Source organism: Equus quagga, chromosome 1 (genome assembly GCF_021613505.1).
Source record: "Equus quagga isolate Etosha38 chromosome 1, UCLA_HA_Equagga_1.0, whole genome shotgun sequence".
NCBI lineage: Eukaryota > Metazoa > Chordata > Mammalia > Perissodactyla > Equidae > Equus > Equus quagga.
This window is the reverse complement of record NC_060267.1, coordinates 174,079,037-174,098,956: the sequence shown is the minus strand read 5'-3', so window position 1 is coordinate 174,098,956 and position 19,920 is coordinate 174,079,037. Positions and strand designations below refer to the sequence as shown.

Sequence of the window (19,920 nt, the reverse complement as noted above, 5' to 3'; positions counted from 1 at the left end):
CCATGCCTGCCGCCTGCCACAGTCACGCTGCTGTCCACACTGCCTGCCATGTGAGCCCCACGAGGACGGCCCTGGGTCGAGGCAGGCCCATCCTCTGAGCAAGGGCCAGGGTCCCGCGTGCGGATTTGACTGCGAGGGCCCCGGAGCCCTGGTCCTCTGTGCTGCACGTCTCAGGGTAGGCTGTCCCTGAAGCTCTGGGCCACCTCCACCCCAGCCCTCCCCTCACACGCAGGGCCTGCTCCTCCTCAGAACCAGCGTTCCCAGCAGGCAGCACAGGCTCCAGGTCAGCTGGCTCAGAACGGCAAAGCTCAGTGTCGTTCTTCCCCAGCTGTGACCTTGGGCAAGTCCCTGTGCCTCAGTTTCCCCAGGAGGAATGTTAATAGCAACCCACCTCCTTAGTGTTCTTCTGGGGTCAAGGGGCTGAATCACAGACCCAGAACACAGCATCGTCCGTCATCAGAATCTGCAGCATCGTTCCCACTTACTGAGGATGCCCTACGTGTCACTTGATGGCTCTTCTGTCACTAATCCTCACTCTGCAAGGCAGGCCACACTATCCTTGTTCCACAAATGAGGAAACCAGGGCCCAGAGGAGTAATTTACCCAGAATCATAGCCCAGGCCTGCCTGATCCCAAGACGTGCTCTTCAGGGCCCTTTCTCTTACACCACACGCCCGTGCCGGGTCCTGAGCCTTCATGCATATCATCACGTATGTGAGCCTCACAACAGCCCTGAGAGGTAGGTATTAGTATCATCATCCCCGTCTCACAGATAAGGAAACAAAAGAACAGAGAAGTTAAGTAACATATGCAAGGTCACACAGCAATCAGCAGCAGAGCCAGGAGTGGCACCCAGGCAGTTTGTGCTCCTAGCCACTACCCTGTGTGTGTCTTCCCTGCACTGCCCTCTCTCATTTCATGCGCTCCTCCCAGGAACCCCTTGAGGCGGGTAGCATTAGCCCCATTTCACAGCTAAGGAGACTGGGGCTCTGACACAGCAGGTGTGAAATTAAACCAGGAGACACTGCATTTCCAGCTGTGAAAACAAAATGGCTTAAAGTGTCCCTTGAATTCTTTCTGTATTGTTACATTCGGGAAAAACTAACCCGGGGGTGAGGATGCAGCTCCTCAATGACAGCGTCTCTCTTTCTCATCCTGCTGGCCCGCGCTGGAACCACACAGCCCATTGTGCAGACGCCACGCTTGCCGCAGGGCAGCAGATCCTGAAGGAGGCTGCAGATCAGGAACAAAATCAGACTGCAGAGCCCAGGAAACTCTGCCCCTCGTGTCCTGATCCGCCTCGGGGCTTGGGGAGTGGCTGGCCGTATGTCTGGCTGTTTGCAGGAAGTGCACCAAACACCTCGGGGATCCCTGGGGGGAGGACCTCCTGGCAGTAGCCCAGCAAGACAAGCAGCCGCTGGCTCCACGCCCACAGCGAACGGAGGCATCATTAATTGAGCAGAGCGTCCTTCCCAGAGAGGCGAGGCGGGGCCTCAGGATCCTTTGCAGAACAGTGTTCTGGGCAGCACCTATTGATCAGAACTACATTTCCTACAGCTTCCTTGCAGTTAAGAGTGGTATTTGATAATGTTTTGGTCATTGAGCCATAAGCAGAAGTATAGGATGGTATTTCTAAGACATCTTTTTAAAGGGAGACAGTGTGCCCTCCTTCAGCTCTTCTTCTATCTTACTGCTTGGAATATCGGTGCAAAGGCTGGAGCTCTGGCAGCCATATGGACCATGAGGTACCTTTGGGAATGGAAGTCACAAGCTGTGAAGGGAGAGCAGCAGGCAGAAGGAGTCTGGGGCACTGATCCCCTCATGGAGCCCCACAGTGTCCTTGGACTGCCTGCTTTCAAACTTGTCTTAAATGAGAGAGAAATGAACTTCTGTTCTTGTTTGAGTCTATATTATTAAGGATCTTTGATTGCATACAATCAGAACTAATTCATACTGATATACCTCTAACCCCATCCACTCCCCCAGGTATACTTTCAGCATGCTCCCCAATTTACAGGCCCCCGAATCTATGGGGCTGCTCCACACTCCGACTCTGTACCTGCCACATGCTATTCCTCTGTCTGAAACACACTCCCTGCTCGTCTCGTCATCGGGAAAACCGACTCATCGTCCCAGACTCAGCTCATGTGCTTCTCCCTGGGAAGCTGTCCGGGATCCAAGGTTATAGTGCACCCAGCTTCTGCGCCCTCGCGGTGCTCTAGGTCTCCCACTCACCTGCAGCCCCAGCAGCCTGTCCTGTAATGATCTATACCCGTAGTTGTTCTGGGGGATCCTGGTAGCAGGGACAGTGTCCAAGCTTCCCCACGGGCCCAGGCAGAGGCAGCACAGTGAATGGAGAAAGAATGAAGAATACTGAATGAGTGCCTGGGGGGTCAGCCACTCTACATTACAGAAGCTCCCGCAGCTGCAGCAGCCAGGGCAGGCTCCCTGGAGGTGGAGGGGTAGACGGTGGCACAGAGCACACCAGCTGGGGCTACTGCACCAGGCTGCTGCCTGTGGCACAGAAAGCAGACACCACAAACCCTCAAGAGATCTTTACGTGGCTTAATGGAATGTCTCCCAGACACTCCCCGGGCATCTCAGAGGTCACGGCCCCCCGCGGCTGCCAGCGCCCGGGACCACCAATTGGTGGTGATTGACAGGGCAGCTGCCTCAAGGAGCTCCAAGGCCCTGGGCGGGCAGGGAGGGGTCAAGCATTGTTGGGAGCTGAGCTTACTCTGTGCTGGCGATATCCCGCCATCTGGTTGGGGTCAGAGGTCTCCGGGGACAGGTTTGATTTATAGGCCGGTGCAGCCGCCCAGGCGGCATGGGGGGAGGGCACGGAGAGGCCAGGGCGGGGGTGTGGGGAGAAGGGGGAAGGGCAGGCAGAGCCCCTCAGAGGCTGAGCCAGCACCATGCTTCTGCTCTCGGCCTCAGAGCCCTCACGTTGCTTTTAACAGAGAAACATCGCAAAAGAAAGTATTGAAAAGCCAAGAGGTCTATATTGTGCGCTGACTGTCTGCCCTGAGCCATGTCACAGGCTGTTATCCGGGAGAGAAAGCATCTGTGAGCCGCATGCACTGGCGCCCCCCGCGGGCGCTGTGCTGGGCTCTCTGACGCCCTGCCACCCTCCAGCACAGCCATCATAGCCGCAGTTTACGGATGCTGACAACAAAGGAAAGGCAGAGTCCCACAGGCCTGAATGGAGAGCTGGGATGCACCTGGCTTTCAGAGCCCTCCCCGCTCCCTGCAGGGCCTCCGAGGGCCCCGGGAGAGAGGCGGGAGAGGTAAGCGGGGGCCAGGGTCCAATGAGGAGCAGCCACAGGGGAAGATGTCCAGGTGCTGGTCCCCAAGGGGGCCGTGCCGTCCTCTTTCCCGGGTTATGAAGCCCTGCAGACCCTCCGGCGCCCAGATGTGCTCCAGCAGCACAGAGCAGAGTTGTCAGCACCCACTGAGATCATTAAGGAGGACTCTGGACACGACGATGGCATCTGAGCCCTGAGGAAGGACAGTTTCAGGCAGGTGGAGAGGTGGGCTGGCATCCAGGCAGGGGCACAGCCCAAGTGCGGAGGCGAAATCTGCCTGGTGAGACGCGGGGCTGGCCCGAGGACCGGGGAGACACTCCTGTGACAGAGTGCTGAGAAGCCGGCTCTTGTGAAGGAGGCCACAGCCCGGGCACATGTCCCCGGGTCTGCCTGGAGAGGGGGCACAGCCTAGCCAGCTGTGGCCTCCTTCCTGGCAGGAGGCTGAGAACATGGGACCTCAGAAGGGCTGACGCCTTCCCATGTCCTCTGCTGGACACGTCCTGGGACCAAGAGGGACACCACCCAGGCTTCTATTGGGCACAGGGTGGTGGCTAGCATGGGACAATAGTGAGTGTCTCCTCTGAGAAACCACGGAGCACAGTTCCCAGGGGTCCCCCCAAAGAAACTGGGAGAAGCCGAGCACCTGACCCTCCAGCTCCCCCACATGGAGGGCGCCCCACTGTCTAGTGGGGGCTCCGGGCCTCTGTGGCTGCCCAGGTCACACAGCTCGGCAAAGCCTGGCCTTAACCCACATCTAGAGAAGTTCCAATGGTCACGCAGGGGCTACACAAGGAACACGGGGACACCACAGACATCTCAGGCGTTTAAAGCCTGCTGCAGCTCCAGGATCAGAGGGAGGGCACCAGGGGTGGGAGGGAAGAGCCTCAGGACACCCCGAAAGGGGGCCTTTGAGCCTGGGAGTCAAGAGACTCAAGTCCAAATTCCAGTCCTGGCCCTGCAACCTTTCAGCCTCTCTCAGCCTCAGTTTCCTCATCCACAGAATGGGGATGTTCACCCGGCCCACACAGGGCCAGGAGGATGGGACAGAATTGCACACACAAAAAGCACTAAGCTCGGGGCAGGTAATGTTCACGGCCAGCTTCGTTGGGAAGAACACCAATTCTGTGGCGGGAAAGGTGGCTCTGGGGGGATTCGAATGCCCCTCCCCGTTCTGCATGTCTGCAGTGGGGACTTCACGAAAACCAAAACCGGAGCCAGGCCGGAGCAATGACCCGCCCCGGGCTGGGGCGTAGGAGGCAGACCATCACCAACACGCTGGCCAGAGCCGTCACCTCCCAGCTAGGAATGCAGACGAACAGCCCCTTCAGCCCAGGAGGGGCTGCGTCATGAAAGCAGACACCAGGCCGCTTCCTACCAAGCACACCCCTGCGGGATGCTGGTGCAGCCCAGCACTGGCCTTTGACCTCTGCCCCTGATTTGTTTACACACAGCGGGGCTGGGGTCAGAGCTCAAGACAGACGGGCCGGCCTGTGAGTTCAGAAAATGACAGCCAGACCTGGCTGGCCGCACCCACGCGTCAGGGGCGAGGAGAATGCTCAATGACTCGCAGAGCACGGTGCTGAGGACAAGCCGCCAGGCCAGGAGGGAAGAGAGGGAGCCAGCGGGGCCTGCACATAGTGACCCGTGCTGCCCTGTCCAATGGTGGCTGCACAGAAGGGACAGAAAGCCCCCCGCCTGCTCGGGCCGCGCGGACACGGGGAGAACCCGCTACCCCTTCTCCAAAGAGCCCCTGCCCAGCTGGAGAGACACGGCGGACACCCCTGGACCTCCAAACCACCCCTGGGGCAGCCCCTGACCACAAGTCAAAGTGGATAACCCGCAGTGCGGTGTGACGCGTCTCTAACAGATCCCAGACGTGTACAAGGGCTCTCACCCCATGACGACCCTCCTCTTTCCTCCTCCCTCCCACCCCCAGGGGAGGAGAGGGGCTCCGCAGCTCGGTGGGGACTCCTCGAGACCTCGCAAGGGTGCTGCTGCTCCCCACCTGAACCTGCCTGCTCCTGGGGGTGTGGCCTCCCCCTCCCCAGGCCGAGCTCCCCCAGGCCCCCCTCCGCGCATTCCTGGCATGCCTCCTGGCGCTCCCCACCCTGACCTCTGACATTCTCTGGGGCGTCCTGGCCGTGCTGCACAGCTCTTCTTGGACGGCATCTGCACTGGGTCTTCCTGTGCCCACCCGCCACGAGCTGGGCCCTGGGGCCCTGGAATAACTCAGGGGAGAGCTGACCTGCCCCTGCCGTGGGTCCCAGAAATAGTCCATGATGGTCACATGGGCCAGCGCCCTCTCCATTAGGCTCCCCAGCCCTCCCCCGTGGCTCTGAAGCAGGGCTGTCCACGGGAACTTTGTGCAGTGATGGAAATGCTCTACACCTGCACAGCCAACATGGCAGCCACCAGCCACGTGTGGCTACTTGAATGTGGCTAGTGCAAGTGAGGAACTGAATCTTTAACTTAATTTTAACTAATTTAAACTTAAACGTAGGTAGTCACACGTGGCTAATGGTTACTGTGTTGGACAGCACAGCAGAATAACGGAGACCATTCATGGTCCTCTTGTCCCATCCCCTCCTTCCTGAGATGGAGAAACGGAGGCACAGAGAGGGGAGGTGACCTGCCCTAGGTCACACAGTGGTGGCCAAGCTGGAACGAGCTGAGCCAGGTGCCCTGGTCCCTAGTCCAGTGCTCTTTCCAGGACCTGTCCCCCCTCCCTCCTTTCCAACCAACACCAGGCTCGGGGTAAATCAGGTTAGTTCAGGCCGAGATGCTTTTTCAACTTCCACACATCTGAATAATCCATTTTGGCAAAACACCTTGAAAAGCCAAGGAACTCTGCTTGCAACGGCCAAAAAGGAAAGAAAAGCCCTCAACCCACCATGTCCCTCATGGGTGGCTTGCCCAGCCTGGAGGTGACAAACACCTGGGCCAACAGAGGCCTCTCAGAGCCTTGGGGCTCTGCCATGCCAGGGGATAGAGCAGATGGCAGAGGCCATCGGAGCAGCCCCCGCCCTCGTGTGCCCTTCCCAGAGTGCAGCCAAGGACATGGAGAGGCCACAACACAGTGGCAGTGGAAGCCCAGCCCTCAACTACACGGGTCGGGAGGGCTCCAGGCCATGGGTCAGCTGCCCACACCCAGGTAGGGAAGGCTGTGAGCTGCAAGGCCCCAGCCACGGTGTAGCTCTCACCCAGTTCTGGAGCCTGAAAGAAGGAGAGGAGGCGCAGGGCAGACTGGCCAAGGCGCCCTGGGCTCCCGCTCTACAGAGCACTCTTAGCTGGACGGCCAGAGCGTTCTCAGTGGACCTGTGGAACTCTGTGCTTAAACACACATGCGTGAGCACAACCCCCCTGGAATTCTGCTTCTGGAGCCGTCATGAGGTGGAAGACGAAAGACGGGGTTCAAATGGGCTCTCCCACTCCCAGTGCGACCTGGGTGAGGCTCCCAGACGGCCTGGGCCCAATCACTTGTCCAGTAAACTGCAAATAGCAACGCCTACCTCAATGGAAGGCACCCTCACCACAGTTCCAACAACACGCCATTTTGTAGAACAAGGAGACATGTCCCAGTGGAAAAGACACTTTAAATTCTGCTTTTTTAAAATGAGGTTGTTTATGACTTTTTTTAAACAGTGGAACAGAGTCCGAGAGATGGAAGGAAACGGCACAGCCTGCAGGCCCTGCCTCCAACCCCAGGGCCTCGTGCCCTGGCTCACCCGGCGCCCACCAAACTCGCCAGCCGCCCTGTGGGCCACAGACTCACTCTTCCCGCAGGTCCTCCCACGGCTGCCTCCGCCGCAGCGTGTGGGTCTCACTCAGACGCCCCTCCCAGGCAGGGGGCCGAGGCAGCAGCTTGGAGCAACCCTCCCCGGCACATCCTCCAGTCTCGTTCTCTTAGTCACATTTATCTGTATGGGGATTTACTATGGCATTTATTTGGGTTTTTTTCTGTTTCTGTTTGTCTCTCCCCCTAAATGGTCATCACAGTATCCCCAGTGCCTGTCACATAGGAGATGTTCGAAAATAGCCCTTGTGTGATTGACTGACTGATAAAAAGTCTCTTCTAAAAAGTGACTGTGGCTCCTCAGCAAACTGGGCTCCAAAAAGAGTGGAGACCCACCCGCCTCGTTCACCATGGCAGCCTGCTCTTGGCCAGGCCCCGGGCAGGCCCCTCACAAACACCGAGTGAAAGGATGCACGACGGGGTCACTGTCCCTCCCCGTGACGTGCACAGACTGGCCTACGCAGGACGTGTGTGGCTGAGGATGTGGCTTCTTCACACCCAGATCAAGTTAGTGGCTGTGGCAGGGTGCAACTAATGTCAACATACTCTTTCTAGCTAACTGGAAACTTCTCAGGATTCCCTTCCCTGGATTTCAATGAGAGGCTTGTAAACTCTTTCTGTTTCATGCAGATGCTGTGGGAGGAGGGTGCTCTTTCCCTGGGCCTCGCCCTCCACCCAAACGTGCTCTTTCATCCTGCTGTGTAGACTCCATGTATCCAGCCATTCATGCGACAGATGCTCACTGAGGACCCGCCGCATGCCAGGTGCTGCGAAACAAGGGAAGTGGATGGCCCAGCCCTGCCACTGGGGAGAAACGCGGCCACCGGGAGGTCTCCCGGCTGCACCTGCGCCATCTTGAGGGGGCAGAAGTGGTCACACCGGAGGAAAGAAGTGGAGGAAAGCGGCCTTTCCAAACTCAGGCGCCCAGCACTGACACTTCGGCCACATGGACTCACCGTCCGTTTCCTTGGTGCTGGGGCCGGTAAGAGCGATCTTCAGTCCCCCAGGCCTGACGGAGTCAAGACTGGGAGCCCGACCCCTGCTTCTACCTTGGACCACACTTCCCAACCAGCAGTTCCTATAAATCTAGGACATCACTGCTTGCCAAGCCACGCCCTTTCCTACACGACCCTGTACCCCCACCCACCCCAGCGGCCACCTTGCCAGCCAGGCAGCCCATGCAGCTGGATGGCTGGGTTGATGGCATGATCAACTGGGAAGCTTGTAACACACACACACACACACACACACGCACACACCCCAGGGCCCACTGATTCCCTAGGTGACAGCCGAAATCTGTGTCTCTCACACTTTCCCTGGGGGATGCTGATGTCCGGCAAGTGTGCTAGGTGACCAGCTCCAGGACTCCCACTCAGAGGCTGGTGGGACCCTCTGCCTGAGCCGGAAGCTCTGGGCCCGGCAGAGGCCGTCAGGACTTTAACCCAAGCCAGCCAGCAGTGAGGCAGGAGCCGTCAGGATGCGGGGCGGGGACAGGGCCACGGGGAGCCGATGCCATGGGGCACTCACACTCCAAGGGAACAGAAAAGGTACAGGAGAGGCTGGGAACAGGTGGATGGGAGGGGCTGGGGCAGATGTGCAGTCGAGGCAGCACTGGGGCCCCTGTACGCGCTCCTGTTCCCACGCCTGCCCAATCCTCACGCAACCTTCCACTCACCCGAGGCAACTGGGGTCTTCTGGACTTCTACGGGAGCCCAAGGAAACATCCCACCCCCACTCTGGGCACCTGGCCTTCCTCCGCGTGAGCAGTGGGAGTGGCCCCACGCTGTGACTCTGGCACCTGACCCCACCGGCGGCCACACTCTGGGAGAAGAACAGGATCCCACACGCCCCTCCAGCGAGGCCCAGGCGTGAGGCAGAGAGCTGTCACCCACCCCACTACACACCAGAAGCGAACCTGCTCTCCCCTGGGACACCCTGGTGAAATGCATTTTGAGGGAGAAACAGCAACAAACAGGTAAGCTCTGGCACGCGGCCGTGGCTCCAGATGGATCAGCTCAAATGCTTCTACTTAAATGGCTCCGAGGCCGGATGATGATGTCTGCGCAGCAGCTCTGGCCCCTCGCTGCTCCCAGCGGGGTCACCGGCCTTGGAGGCAGGCGAGATGGGGCCACCGCGTGCCCCGTCGAGTGTGGTCCCAGGGCTCCTGATGGGGCAGCCCGTCCCCATCGGGGCTCCCAGCAGGCGTCACAGAGCAGGGCTCACAGCTCTATTTATAGAAAGTGGTGGCCACGAAGGATAAAGAACAGGGAGAGCCGGCGGGGCGGTATTTTCCAAGCTCACTCTGTCTCAGCTTAATTTCATCCCAAGCAAATAAATCACTAAGGAGGCACCGAGTCCTGTAAGATCTGATGAAGAAGGGTTATTAAACCGCACAGGCTGAACGTGAATTATGGAAGGCCTCAGACAAGCAGCCTTATTAGTGTCTGGGCCGGGCCGTAACTCACGCTAACCGCCCCCTTGCCTCAACCAAGCGACAGGACTGGGACAACGCTGGCTCCTGACCGTGGGCAAACAAAGGCTGTGGCCAGCCCAGAGGCTGTGCACTCTCCGGTCATTTCACCACCCTCCTGCAAACCTGCGTCCTCTCTTCCTGCTTCCCAGCAGCACCCACTGAGTCAGCGCGACTCCAGCGGCAGAGGTGGCAATGAACGCAGCCTGGCTGGCCTGTGTCAAGCGGGTTTAATGCCGTGGCAGAGAGGGCTGCTGACGCCAGCTTCGGTAAAGCCTACTGCTAAACACACCAAAGCCAAGGCCTGGGACTGCCAGCAAAGCCACGGACGACTCTCTGGACCCCATGTGGCGTGGAGGGTGCAGGTGTGGGTGCGGGATTGGGTCTGGACGCAAGTCCACGGGTGGTGGCCTCCCCCGCATGCCCCGGGAGGGGGCTCCTCCTCCCGCTCAGCTTCAGTCTCCTTGGTGTGAAGTGGGGAACAGCACCTTCTCCCCATCCGTGGGGGATGCACAGCTAATGTGCACAGGGTGCTTGCCAGTGTCTGAACGGAGCTGTGGAGGTTTAAATCAGATGATGCACGAGCTGGGCTGAGCAGTGTCTGGCCTTTCCTAAGTGCTCAATCAATGACTGTTTAACAAAGAGCTATTTCTAGTTGCAATAATCCCTTCCCAAACAAAGTTGGCCCCACGGGAAATTCATGGATAAGAGTATGGATCTACTTGTGTGTACCTCGCTGGCAACCGGGAGAATTTGGGTTCCAGGACATGTAAACTGAGTCACGGCGGTAGTTGGGGAGAATGAGAACAAGAGGGAAGTGGGGCTGGATGGGAAACAGAGGGGATGCAGAGGGCACAGCTGGACTGGGGGCGGGGGGCAGACACAGGAACCACCCTCGCATCAGCCAGGCAGGAGGGGTGGTGGGCAGAGGCAGGCTGGGCAGCACTGGGCCTGGCTGGGGCAAGGAAGGGGCCATTTCCAACACAGAGGTCAGCATGGACAAGGTGCGGAGGAATAAGCAGATTAGCTTGGCTGCAGGGTCAGGGTGGGGTTAGGGGGTGGATGGTGGGGACGAGGGGACAAGCTGTGCACGCAGAGGCTTGCCCTATGCCCGCCCTCAACAGGCAGCATTGCAGGCATCAGCCAGGAGCCTGTCAGAAAGGCAGAACCTGAGCGCACGTCATTCTACCCATACCTACTAAGTCAGAACCTGCATTTAACAAGGTCCCCCCGACCCAAATGCACACTGAGGTTTGAGAAGCACTACTGACAACAAGGCTTGGGTAAGTCACATCGCCACACCCACTTCACAGGTGTGAGAAGTCAGGAACTCAAGCCAGGGCATCCAGGTGGTAAAGGGAGAGACCCGTTCTCTCTGGTCTCTGACTGTGCTGAGCCCCGTTGTTCTGTGCTTTGAGTGCGGGCTGGGACAGGGCGTCTGACACATGGGGGCACTGAGAAGCTGTGGAGGGTCTCCACGTGTGCATCTGTGGGGGTGGGAGAGCACCCATCCAAACTCTGCCCCAGCTCCTAAGGCCGCTCCCTAGGAAGCCCGCCAGGCCCCGCCAGCCCCCGCCCATCACTCTCCTAAACTCCTACGTCCTCCATCAACTATGCAGGGTTTTTCAATACAGACTCATAACCCACACTGAATTCTCAGTCTTGTTTCTGGCAAGGTGCATTTTCAAGGGGGACTGGAGGCCTGGGTTTAGTCCTGGTTCTGCTGCTAATCAGCTGGTGACCTTGGGCGAGCCCTCCCGCTCCCTGGTCCATTCAGCTCCCACCTGTAAATTGTGGGTCTTGCACTGGCTGCCAGACGGCCTCTGTTCCAGCCCTGACGCCTGGGGCCCGCCTTCACCCTCCCGCCAGTCCCTGAAAACCGGAGACCCGCTACCGCTTCCCCCTCCCCTTTGCTCCCAGGTCCCTTAGCGGCGAGCCCAGAGCCAGGCGGCGTAGCCATCTGTTCAGAGGCAGATGCTGCCCCTCAGGCCCACCACCCAGCAGCTCATCCCCGCTGAACGTCCATGTGGCACAGCTGGCGGGGGCACCGCTTCTTCGGACATCCTTGCTGGACACACGCCCACCACGCAAGTCACCACCGGGAGCTACAAAACGCCTGAGCCAGACGCTTAGCTGGAAACCTTTGAAGCTGCTCACAGGAAGACAGACGGGCCCAGCTCATGTGTGACAGATCACAGTGGCCCTTGAACCTCAGGTGGCATTTCCATCCTGATCTTAAAGAGAGTCAGACTACCTTAAACCAGTGTATTCTCTTGTGCGAAAGCCCTCAGATTTCACAGTGTGGACCCAAATTTAATAACAATAATTATTTCCACATTTAATAAGGCTAGGTAACTTTACTAATCTATGGGAGCTACAATAGCCATAATTGGCAATTATTAAACCTACCTTTTTGAGCACCTCCTATGTGGCAGGCTGTAGCCCAGGCACTCTCCACAGAAATCCACAATCCCGATGCCTCATGGCAAAGCACATTTCTATCACTATTACAGATGAGAAAACTGAGGCTCGGGGTGAAGGGACTTGCTCAGGGTCACAGCTTATTAGCAGCCGAGTCAGGATGGAGTCCAGGGATGGGAGACCTGAGCCCCATCCTTCCCACGACACCACGTGTGGCCCCAAGAGGAAGAAGGCAGCAGCGTTTTGTTCCAGCACCCTCCACACCAACTCCGCGGAGGCCCACAGGGGTCCTCGTCCAGACCGGGCCTGCTTTCAAAGCCCCCTTCCTGCAGCAGAGTCCTGGATTGAACCTACTCGTGACTGTGTTAATGTGAAAAAAAACCCTCAAAGCAGGGCCCTGGCGTCTGAGAGAAACCTTTTTTCAGCTGAAAGTCTGTTCCTTTTTGTGGAAAACAAAGGGCAGGGGCCAGTTTCTGAATGTCGGGATCCTGAATTGAATTGCCAGGCCCATCAAGCAGCCCCGCTTGGCCTGGGCGTGGGGACAGATGTGCTGTGCACGGCGCACAGTGAGAGGTGGGAATGAGTCACTCAGGGGTCGGTCGGGCTTCATGGGGCTGGCAGCCAGCCCCACTCTGTTCCAGCCAACTGAGGCTCAGGGCCCGCTGCGGTGCAGAAAAGAAAAGCTATGAAGGTAGTGGGAGGCCAGTGCATTAATGTGCATTTATTGAGCACCTACTGTGTACACTATACCAAGGGGTGAGATGAGGGGTGGCCGAGAAGGCTAACAGGCAGTCCCCACCTCAAAGAACTACCACTTTCAGCAGGAGCAGCAGCAGCAGTAACAGAACAGCAAAACACAATTACGGACCTGCTCTGTGCAAGTAAAGGGCCCATGGGTCTTGTGGTGCTGACATACACCCCACGTAAGGATTGACTAGACTACACAGCTCGGATGATTTTAGTCCAATCAGGTGTTTGAAGCCTCCTTGACAGCAAATTAACGTGATTCTAATGTCTTTTAAACTAGAAACCAAATCATTCACAAGCTTTCCTCAGGTGCCCGGGACGAGCTTGGCACCGGGCATGGCAGTCAGTAACCCAGGATAAGCATCCATTCACACCCGCACCGGGAGCCGCGGGCTGGACCACGATTCACCTCTGCACCAATTCTAACGCTCGCTTCACCTCGGCACCAGTTCTAACGCTCGCTTCACCTCAGCACCAATTCTAAGGTTCGTTTCACCTTGGCACCAGTTCTTACGCTCGCTTCACCTCTGCACCAATTCTAATGCTCGTTTCACCTCGGCACCAATTCTAACGCTCGCTTCACCTCGGCACCAATTCTAACGCTCACAGCAGCTCGGCAAGTGACATTGGACTATTGCCAGTGCGTAGATGGGAAAACGCGAGGATGTTAACTAGCCAGAGGGGCAGAAATGAAATTCAAATGGGGGATCAAAATTTTCTTTTCAAAGATAGGAAACTGCCTAAATGTCCAAAAATAGGGGTCTGAATAATTAAATTATGATACAACCATACCATGGAAACCTATGCAGCTGTTAAGAAAGAACGAGGCGGCTCTGGATTAATCATATCAAACAATCCCAGGGTCCAGGAAGGGAGAAAAAGAGATGCAGAGCAACGCTTACAGTACGATCGCGTTTGTGCCAAACTTCTCTGTCACAAAATTCTAGAAGGACGTGTGAAAGGCTGCTAAGGGTGGGTGCCAGCAGGGAGGGGCTGGGGCTGTGGCACCCCACACCCTTTTGTACTGTTTCAATTGGTTGCCGTGTGCACAGTTTACCTTTCAAAAGTAAATGCGTGCATAATTTGAAGTCCCTACTCTGTCCACCTCCCACGCATGCCTCTTGGGTCACCATCATGCCCTGAGGAACTTCATATGCAGCTGGGGAAGGAGGCTCATCCACGTGGGAAAGGGAGCGAATGGGGTGGACGGAGGAGAACTCGGCGCTGGGCTGAGGGTGCAGGGGCAGGAGGCAAGCGGAGCCGAGTCCTGATGGCAGGGATGCTGAGAGGACCGCGCCACGCGGGAGACACAGGGGAGTGGAGCAGGAAGGTCGTGAGTTCAGCGCAGGCTGGGAGAACAGCTCTGGCAAGGGGACGGTGTCCTTGCAGTCATCCTGGAAGAAAACTCTCTCTGGCCTTCATCAATACCAGAAGCCTTGGCTGGCTGGCTGGCTGCCAGCCTCCTCTGCTGAGCCGCTGTGCCAATAAATACTTGCTGGCAGATCAATTAAACCATCTAGGAACACAGTGGCTCACGGTGGCGGGCAGGCCCCCTCTGCCAGTCAGGCCCATGGTCCTCAGGGTCCCACTCTCCACCCCCAGAGGTCAGCCGGGCACCAACACCTGCTTGGTGGGCCAAGGGGAGGCGGGGCTGGCCCAGGGGCGGTTATGACCTGGGCTTAGGGACAGCTCTGCTACTTGCCAGCTGTGTGGCCTTGGGCAAATTCTTCATCTTTCCAAGATACAGTTTTCTCATTTATAAAGTAGGGATAATAACAGGAACATTGCCTCTGGGTTTATTGGGTAAACCAAAAAATGAGTAAAACACTTGGCCCAAGACACAGAACCTGGGTGGCATCCAAAAAAAAGTGTAATTATTATGACCTGCAAATCAAAGCAGCTCAAGACTGCAAGCCTGCCCATCTCTGTCTCGGGCTCTTCCCCACGTCGTGTGTCACCTACACCCCTCTCACCACCCCAGGACTGCAAGGCATGAGACGAGGTGACCCTGTCAGCCCTCCCAGCGGCCGGCATGGGGAAGGAGGAGCCAGGAGACAGGGAGCAATTGCAGAAACCAGCCCAGAGCAGATGCCCAAGGCCCGGCCCACCCAGGGGCCGACCCTCGCAGCAGTTGGGACATTTTCAGTGACATTCTCCCATTAGCAACCAAAGCCTGCCAGATTCACAGCCACCGCTGGGGCCTTCTGCATGCAACCAGCTCTAGAGAACACCGCGCAGAGCTCGTGCTGAGCCGAGTGCTTGAGGGCTCGAGATGAAGCCGGCGGGAGGAGGGAGAGCATCTCAGGGCCTCACCCAAACTCACTGCTGATGGCAAGGGCCCCGCCCTTTGCTGCCCGGCCACCTGGCCCAGTGGAGCAGTCTCTCCTGTTTGTTCTCTTCCTGCCTTGTCTGCGCACGTCTCCACAAGGGGCCCACTGGGCCAGCCTGCCTTGGTGTGAATCTTGGCTCCCCCAGTTACTAGCTGTGTGACCTTGAACAATTTACTCAAGCTCTCTGTGCCTTAGTTTCTTCATCATAAAATGAATATAATAATACAGGTATTTGCTCAAAGAGTTGTTACAAGTATTAAATGAGTTAAAATTTATGAAGTGCCCGAGGACCGTGGGCCTAACTCGCAGAGAGGGCCTGCCCACCTGCCTCCAGCCACCATGTTCCTAGATGGTTTAATTGATCTGCCGGCAAGTATTTATTGGCACAGCGGCTCAGCAGAGGAGGCTGGTGGCCAGACCAAGCACAGACTAAGCACTATCTAAGTGTCCATTACTAGTGGTGGTGTTACTACTTTGTCATTATCTGGGCCCCGGCCCCTGTCCCCCGCAGACTGCTTGCCCATCTGCCCGGCCTTGGCTCTGTGCTTCTCAGCTCACTCGGAGGGCAGGGCCCCTGGACACACTTGCAGCTCCCAGCAATGAACCCCAGACACCGAGCTGTTTCACTCGAGGCACGGCAAAGAACACGTCTGCAATAGGAAAACGCGCTTCCAGGAGCTCCTGCCTCAGCAAACACGTGCTTCCCAGTTAAAGGCGGTCAGCCCTTTCTCAGTCTCGCCTGTACAGTCACAAAAACTGAGAAATTGGGAAAATGATATCCATGAGCTCCCTTCGTCACATTAGTGGAGAAGGCTCTATTCAGGCCGCTTTTGTTCAGTCCACAGGCGAACCCAGGACCTGGCCCAGCTCTCCTGGTTAACAAAGCACTGAGCGCCGACTGCTGTGGGTCTGCTCCGTGCCGGCGAGCTTTACCAGGCCCATTCTACAAAGGGAAACACTGAGGGACGGAGAGAGGAGGTCATCCTTGTCCAGGGCCTCCACAGTGCTGGGGCCAGGGTCTAACCCAGTCTAGGAGGGGTCCTGGGAAGAGTTCTCTCCCCCATGATCTTGCAAAGCAACCCCAGAGAGCAGCCCCGCCTTCCTGCTCTGAAGCCTGTCTCTGACTGCGGCCCCCTACACGCCAGTCAGGCCTGAGTTTGGAGACCTGCCACCACGTCACAACCAATGTTGGCTCAGAATTCTCCTCATGCACAGAACCCCACCTTGGGTAACCCTCCCTGCCTAGGACTCCATAGCGCCACACCCTCTCTGGTGCCCAGGGACCCACTGGTGGACTTCAGCCCAAGTCACCAGCTATAGGCATCACACAGTCCCTTCCCAACCTGCCCCTGTCAGATTCCCCTGCAATCTGCCCTATGGCCCACCCTGTAGCCAGGGCTTGTCCCAGGCTGACCATGGGCCTGTCAAAGCCCAGAAAAGCTGGGCTCCCCTTTTCTGCAGTCACACCCTGCCCAAGATAGACACCATTACTCCTATCTGGAGACCAGGCCAGAGCCATCGCAGACAAGCCAGTCCTCTCACTGTACAGGAGATGCCACAGGCTAGCATCACATGACATCTGGCCTCCCTTGCCTCCTGAACGGGCATTCCAGCTTCAGCCAACTGAAAAATACCAGTGGGGAGGAGGATGGAACACTCCAAGTTTAGTCTCACCAAGCTTCTCCAGCCACCTGAAGGATCCAAGAGCTCACGATGCCCCAAACACGACCGTCCTTTCCCACCCAGCCCCCACCAGCATGGCACCGAGGACACCAAGGAGCTCGCCTGCTCCTGCTCCTACCACACGTGGAGGGCCACCTGTGTCAACCTAGCTTTGCATCTGAAAACCAAGCAACAGAAACTACCTGAGTGTGGGTCAATAACCAAGAGGAAGCCCACCTTGTGGGCCCAACCGTGGCTCAGGTAGCTCCCACTGGGGATCAATGTCAGCTCTTAAGCCCCATACCACATTATTGGTGCTGCCACCCATGATCTCACAGCAGCTCTGAAAGGGGCCTGATACTGTCTCATTTTACATTTTAAAATGAGTAAATTTAAAATGAGTAAAATTAGAGTGATCCACCAAAGACACAAAACCACTGAGCGTTGCGGATGCAACGTGGGTCAGACTCCAGAGCCTTGGTCCACCAAGCCCACCCTTCCAGTCCAGTGATCGATGCTGGCAGGAAATTTTCCAATTCCACTTAACAAGAGTGTTTGTTGCTGCTGTTGGTTTTCTCAGCACTGGGGTTTACCTGGTGCCCGTGTCTACGAGGGTTCCAGACATTCTCCACAGGCACGGGGATGACTAACTAGCCCTTCTCAGGACACAGTCATCTGCTCCTGGATTTACCCAGTTAATCAAAGAAAGCAGAACAACACCCGCCATTCAACAGCAATCTTAGCTGAATGACCATGAAAATGAAATAGAAGCAAGAAGGTTGCCTATGATACCAGAGGGCTGAGCACCAGCCACTCTCTGCCAGCCTGCCACCCTTGGGTCAACCTACCCTACACTTGAGAAAATGTAAATTTTACTTGAGTAAAATCTTGTTCTTGACTTCTTTTCTGGTGTTACTCTCATCCCTCAACTAAAGCGGGGAGCATGGGAAAGAGTGGGCTTCGGAGGCTGAGAGACCTGGGGAGGCCCTGGTTCTGGCTCTCCATAGCTCTGCTCTTCAGTTTTCTCATCTCTGAAATGGGCGCAATTATATCTCTGACTTTGAGTGCCCATCTCCATGAGCTTCGTCAGGGGTGTGCCAGGAAGTCTGTTTGGACAAGGAGCGTGCGAGCCCACAAGGCCCCACTCAGCTGGAATTCAAGGTGGACAGGCGGCCGCCCCACCTCCCCGAGGCTCCCTCCTAAACCCATACTGTTTTCTTACCGCGATTTTAGGCTGCCTCACAGAATGATTGTGCACGTAAATAAGAGGCGGCAGAGAGGGGTCAGGGGTCAAACCCGGCACCCTGTGGGCTTGGCTGCAGCCTGCAAGGGTGTTTTCTTTGCCTACACACTGTTTTCAGCAGCTGTCAACTTTAAAAGTTGGGATAGTTCACACAAAATCTGGATTTCTGCGTCCTCTTGGAAAAATCTGAAGATTCCACAACTCGCAGCTCTCATTCGCATGAGGTAGTAATCAGCTAGAGATGAGAGGCGGCTGCCCCCTCTAACAGTGTACCAGGAAGAGCCAGAATCTGGGTATTCAGCCCCTGCATACAGTAGGTGGTCAATAAATGATAGTGTTATCATTATTACTTATTATCTATCAGTAGCTCGAGCGCACAGCATTCAAGTGCAGGCACTGTGTCTTCTACTTGTGACTCTCCTTCCACTGCGAGTTTGCAGCTGGGCACACAGGAGACATCATTTTGAATACCCTTACGCAGACTGAGAGATTCATAATTGGTATCAACACTCAAAGCTGTTGCTAGGTGCCAGGCACTGTTCCAAGCCCTTCACACAGGGGATTATCACCTTGTTCGATCCTCACAACAACCCTGACCAAGATTACTATCATTGTGCCACTTGTGCAGATAGGGAAACTGAGGCACAGCCCAAGATCACCAAGCCAGCAAAGGAGTGAGTCAAGGTTTAAACTCAGGAGCCTGGCCCCACAGCCCAGGTCCAAGCCACGACTCCACACTGCAGGATTATCCCCAGCGATGCTGGAGGGTGGGGCCTCCCTTCCCAACTCCCCAGGGACAGGCAGGCGGCCCCCGAAAGCCCCTGGCCTCCCCCCGCTCAGCAGGCCACACTTACGGTCAAGGCCATTGATGTAGCGCATGGTGACTTCGCAGTGGCCCCACACGGCACTCACCACCGGGTACAGCTTCTTGCCCTTGAGGCCACGGAAGGCCACGCCCAGGTACTGGCCGTCCACGACGAAGCTGAGCGTGCCCTCGTCCATGTCCAGCACCACGAGCAGCGAGTCGGGCAGCGCGAAGGCCTCCTCGGGGCCCAGGAAGGCGGGGTAGGCCACCCCGGGCCGGTTCTTGCCGTCGTGGTAGAGGCGGCTGCGGCCCAGGTCCCAGCCCCACGACTCGGCATCACTGCCCACCAGCGCGGTGTAGCCCACCGAGTGCAGCGGCGCGCGGGCGGTGGCCACACCCACGACGGCGTGCGTGCCGCGCTGCCGGGCCGGCCAGAGGATCTGCCAGGCGTGTAGGCCGCGCGCGTGGCCCACCTTGCCGCGGATACCGTCCGTGCTCTGGGCCACAGGGTGCCGATGGAAGGTGAGCCGGTCGTCGTCCTTGACGAAGACGTTGAGCGAGCGGTCCTCGGGGTTCCAGGCGTGCCGCAGCTGCACAGCAGGCCCGGCCGCCGGCATGTCCAGCAGCTGGTCCAGGCGCGCCGGGCGCCCCGGCTCGGCGCCCCGCAGCTCGCGCTTGGCCGGCCGCAGCGCGGGCTCCCGCACCTCCACTGCCTTGAGGCTCCCCGAGAGCTTCTGGCCCATGGTTCCCTGCCCGGAGGGGCCGCTGCGAGCTGCCGCTACCTCCTAGGAGCCTGCGCTCCCCGCAGCCGGGCACGGGCCACCGGGCTGGGAACCAGGTGTCCGGATCGTACACCTCCACAGCCTCTACTGGGCTGGGGCAGGGGCCCAAGCTCCTGGAAGGAAGCAGAAGACACGGGTTATAACAGCAGCAGCAGCAGCCATGTATGCCTAAGCCTTGGCTGAGCTCTTTGCATGCATTAATAATAATAATTCATCAATATCGTAATATCTGGCACTTATCTACTCCTTGCCATATGCCAGACACTGTTCTAAACGATTTCCATTTAATAGCTATTTAATCCTTAAGATGTCCCTATAAGACTTATACAGTATTTTATTCCCATTTTATAGATGAGGAAAGC

The 19,920-nt window shown here is 57.2% G+C and overlaps 1 protein-coding gene across 1 annotated transcript in view; it reads right to left on the bottom strand.

Annotated features, from left to right (window-relative positions):
- SPSB4 (splA/ryanodine receptor domain and SOCS box containing 4) overlaps positions 1 to 19,526 on the bottom strand; it is a 60,709-nt gene extending 41,183 nt beyond the window's left edge. Inside the window, exon 1 of the mRNA XM_046655537.1 lies at positions 18,826 to 19,526. Within this exon, the coding sequence (XP_046511493.1) occupies positions 18,826 to 19,519 (694 nt within the window). The 5' untranslated portion in view covers positions 19,520 to 19,526. The remainder of the gene's footprint in view (positions 1 to 18,825) is intronic.
- Positions 19,527 to 19,920: the final 394 nt, after the last annotated feature.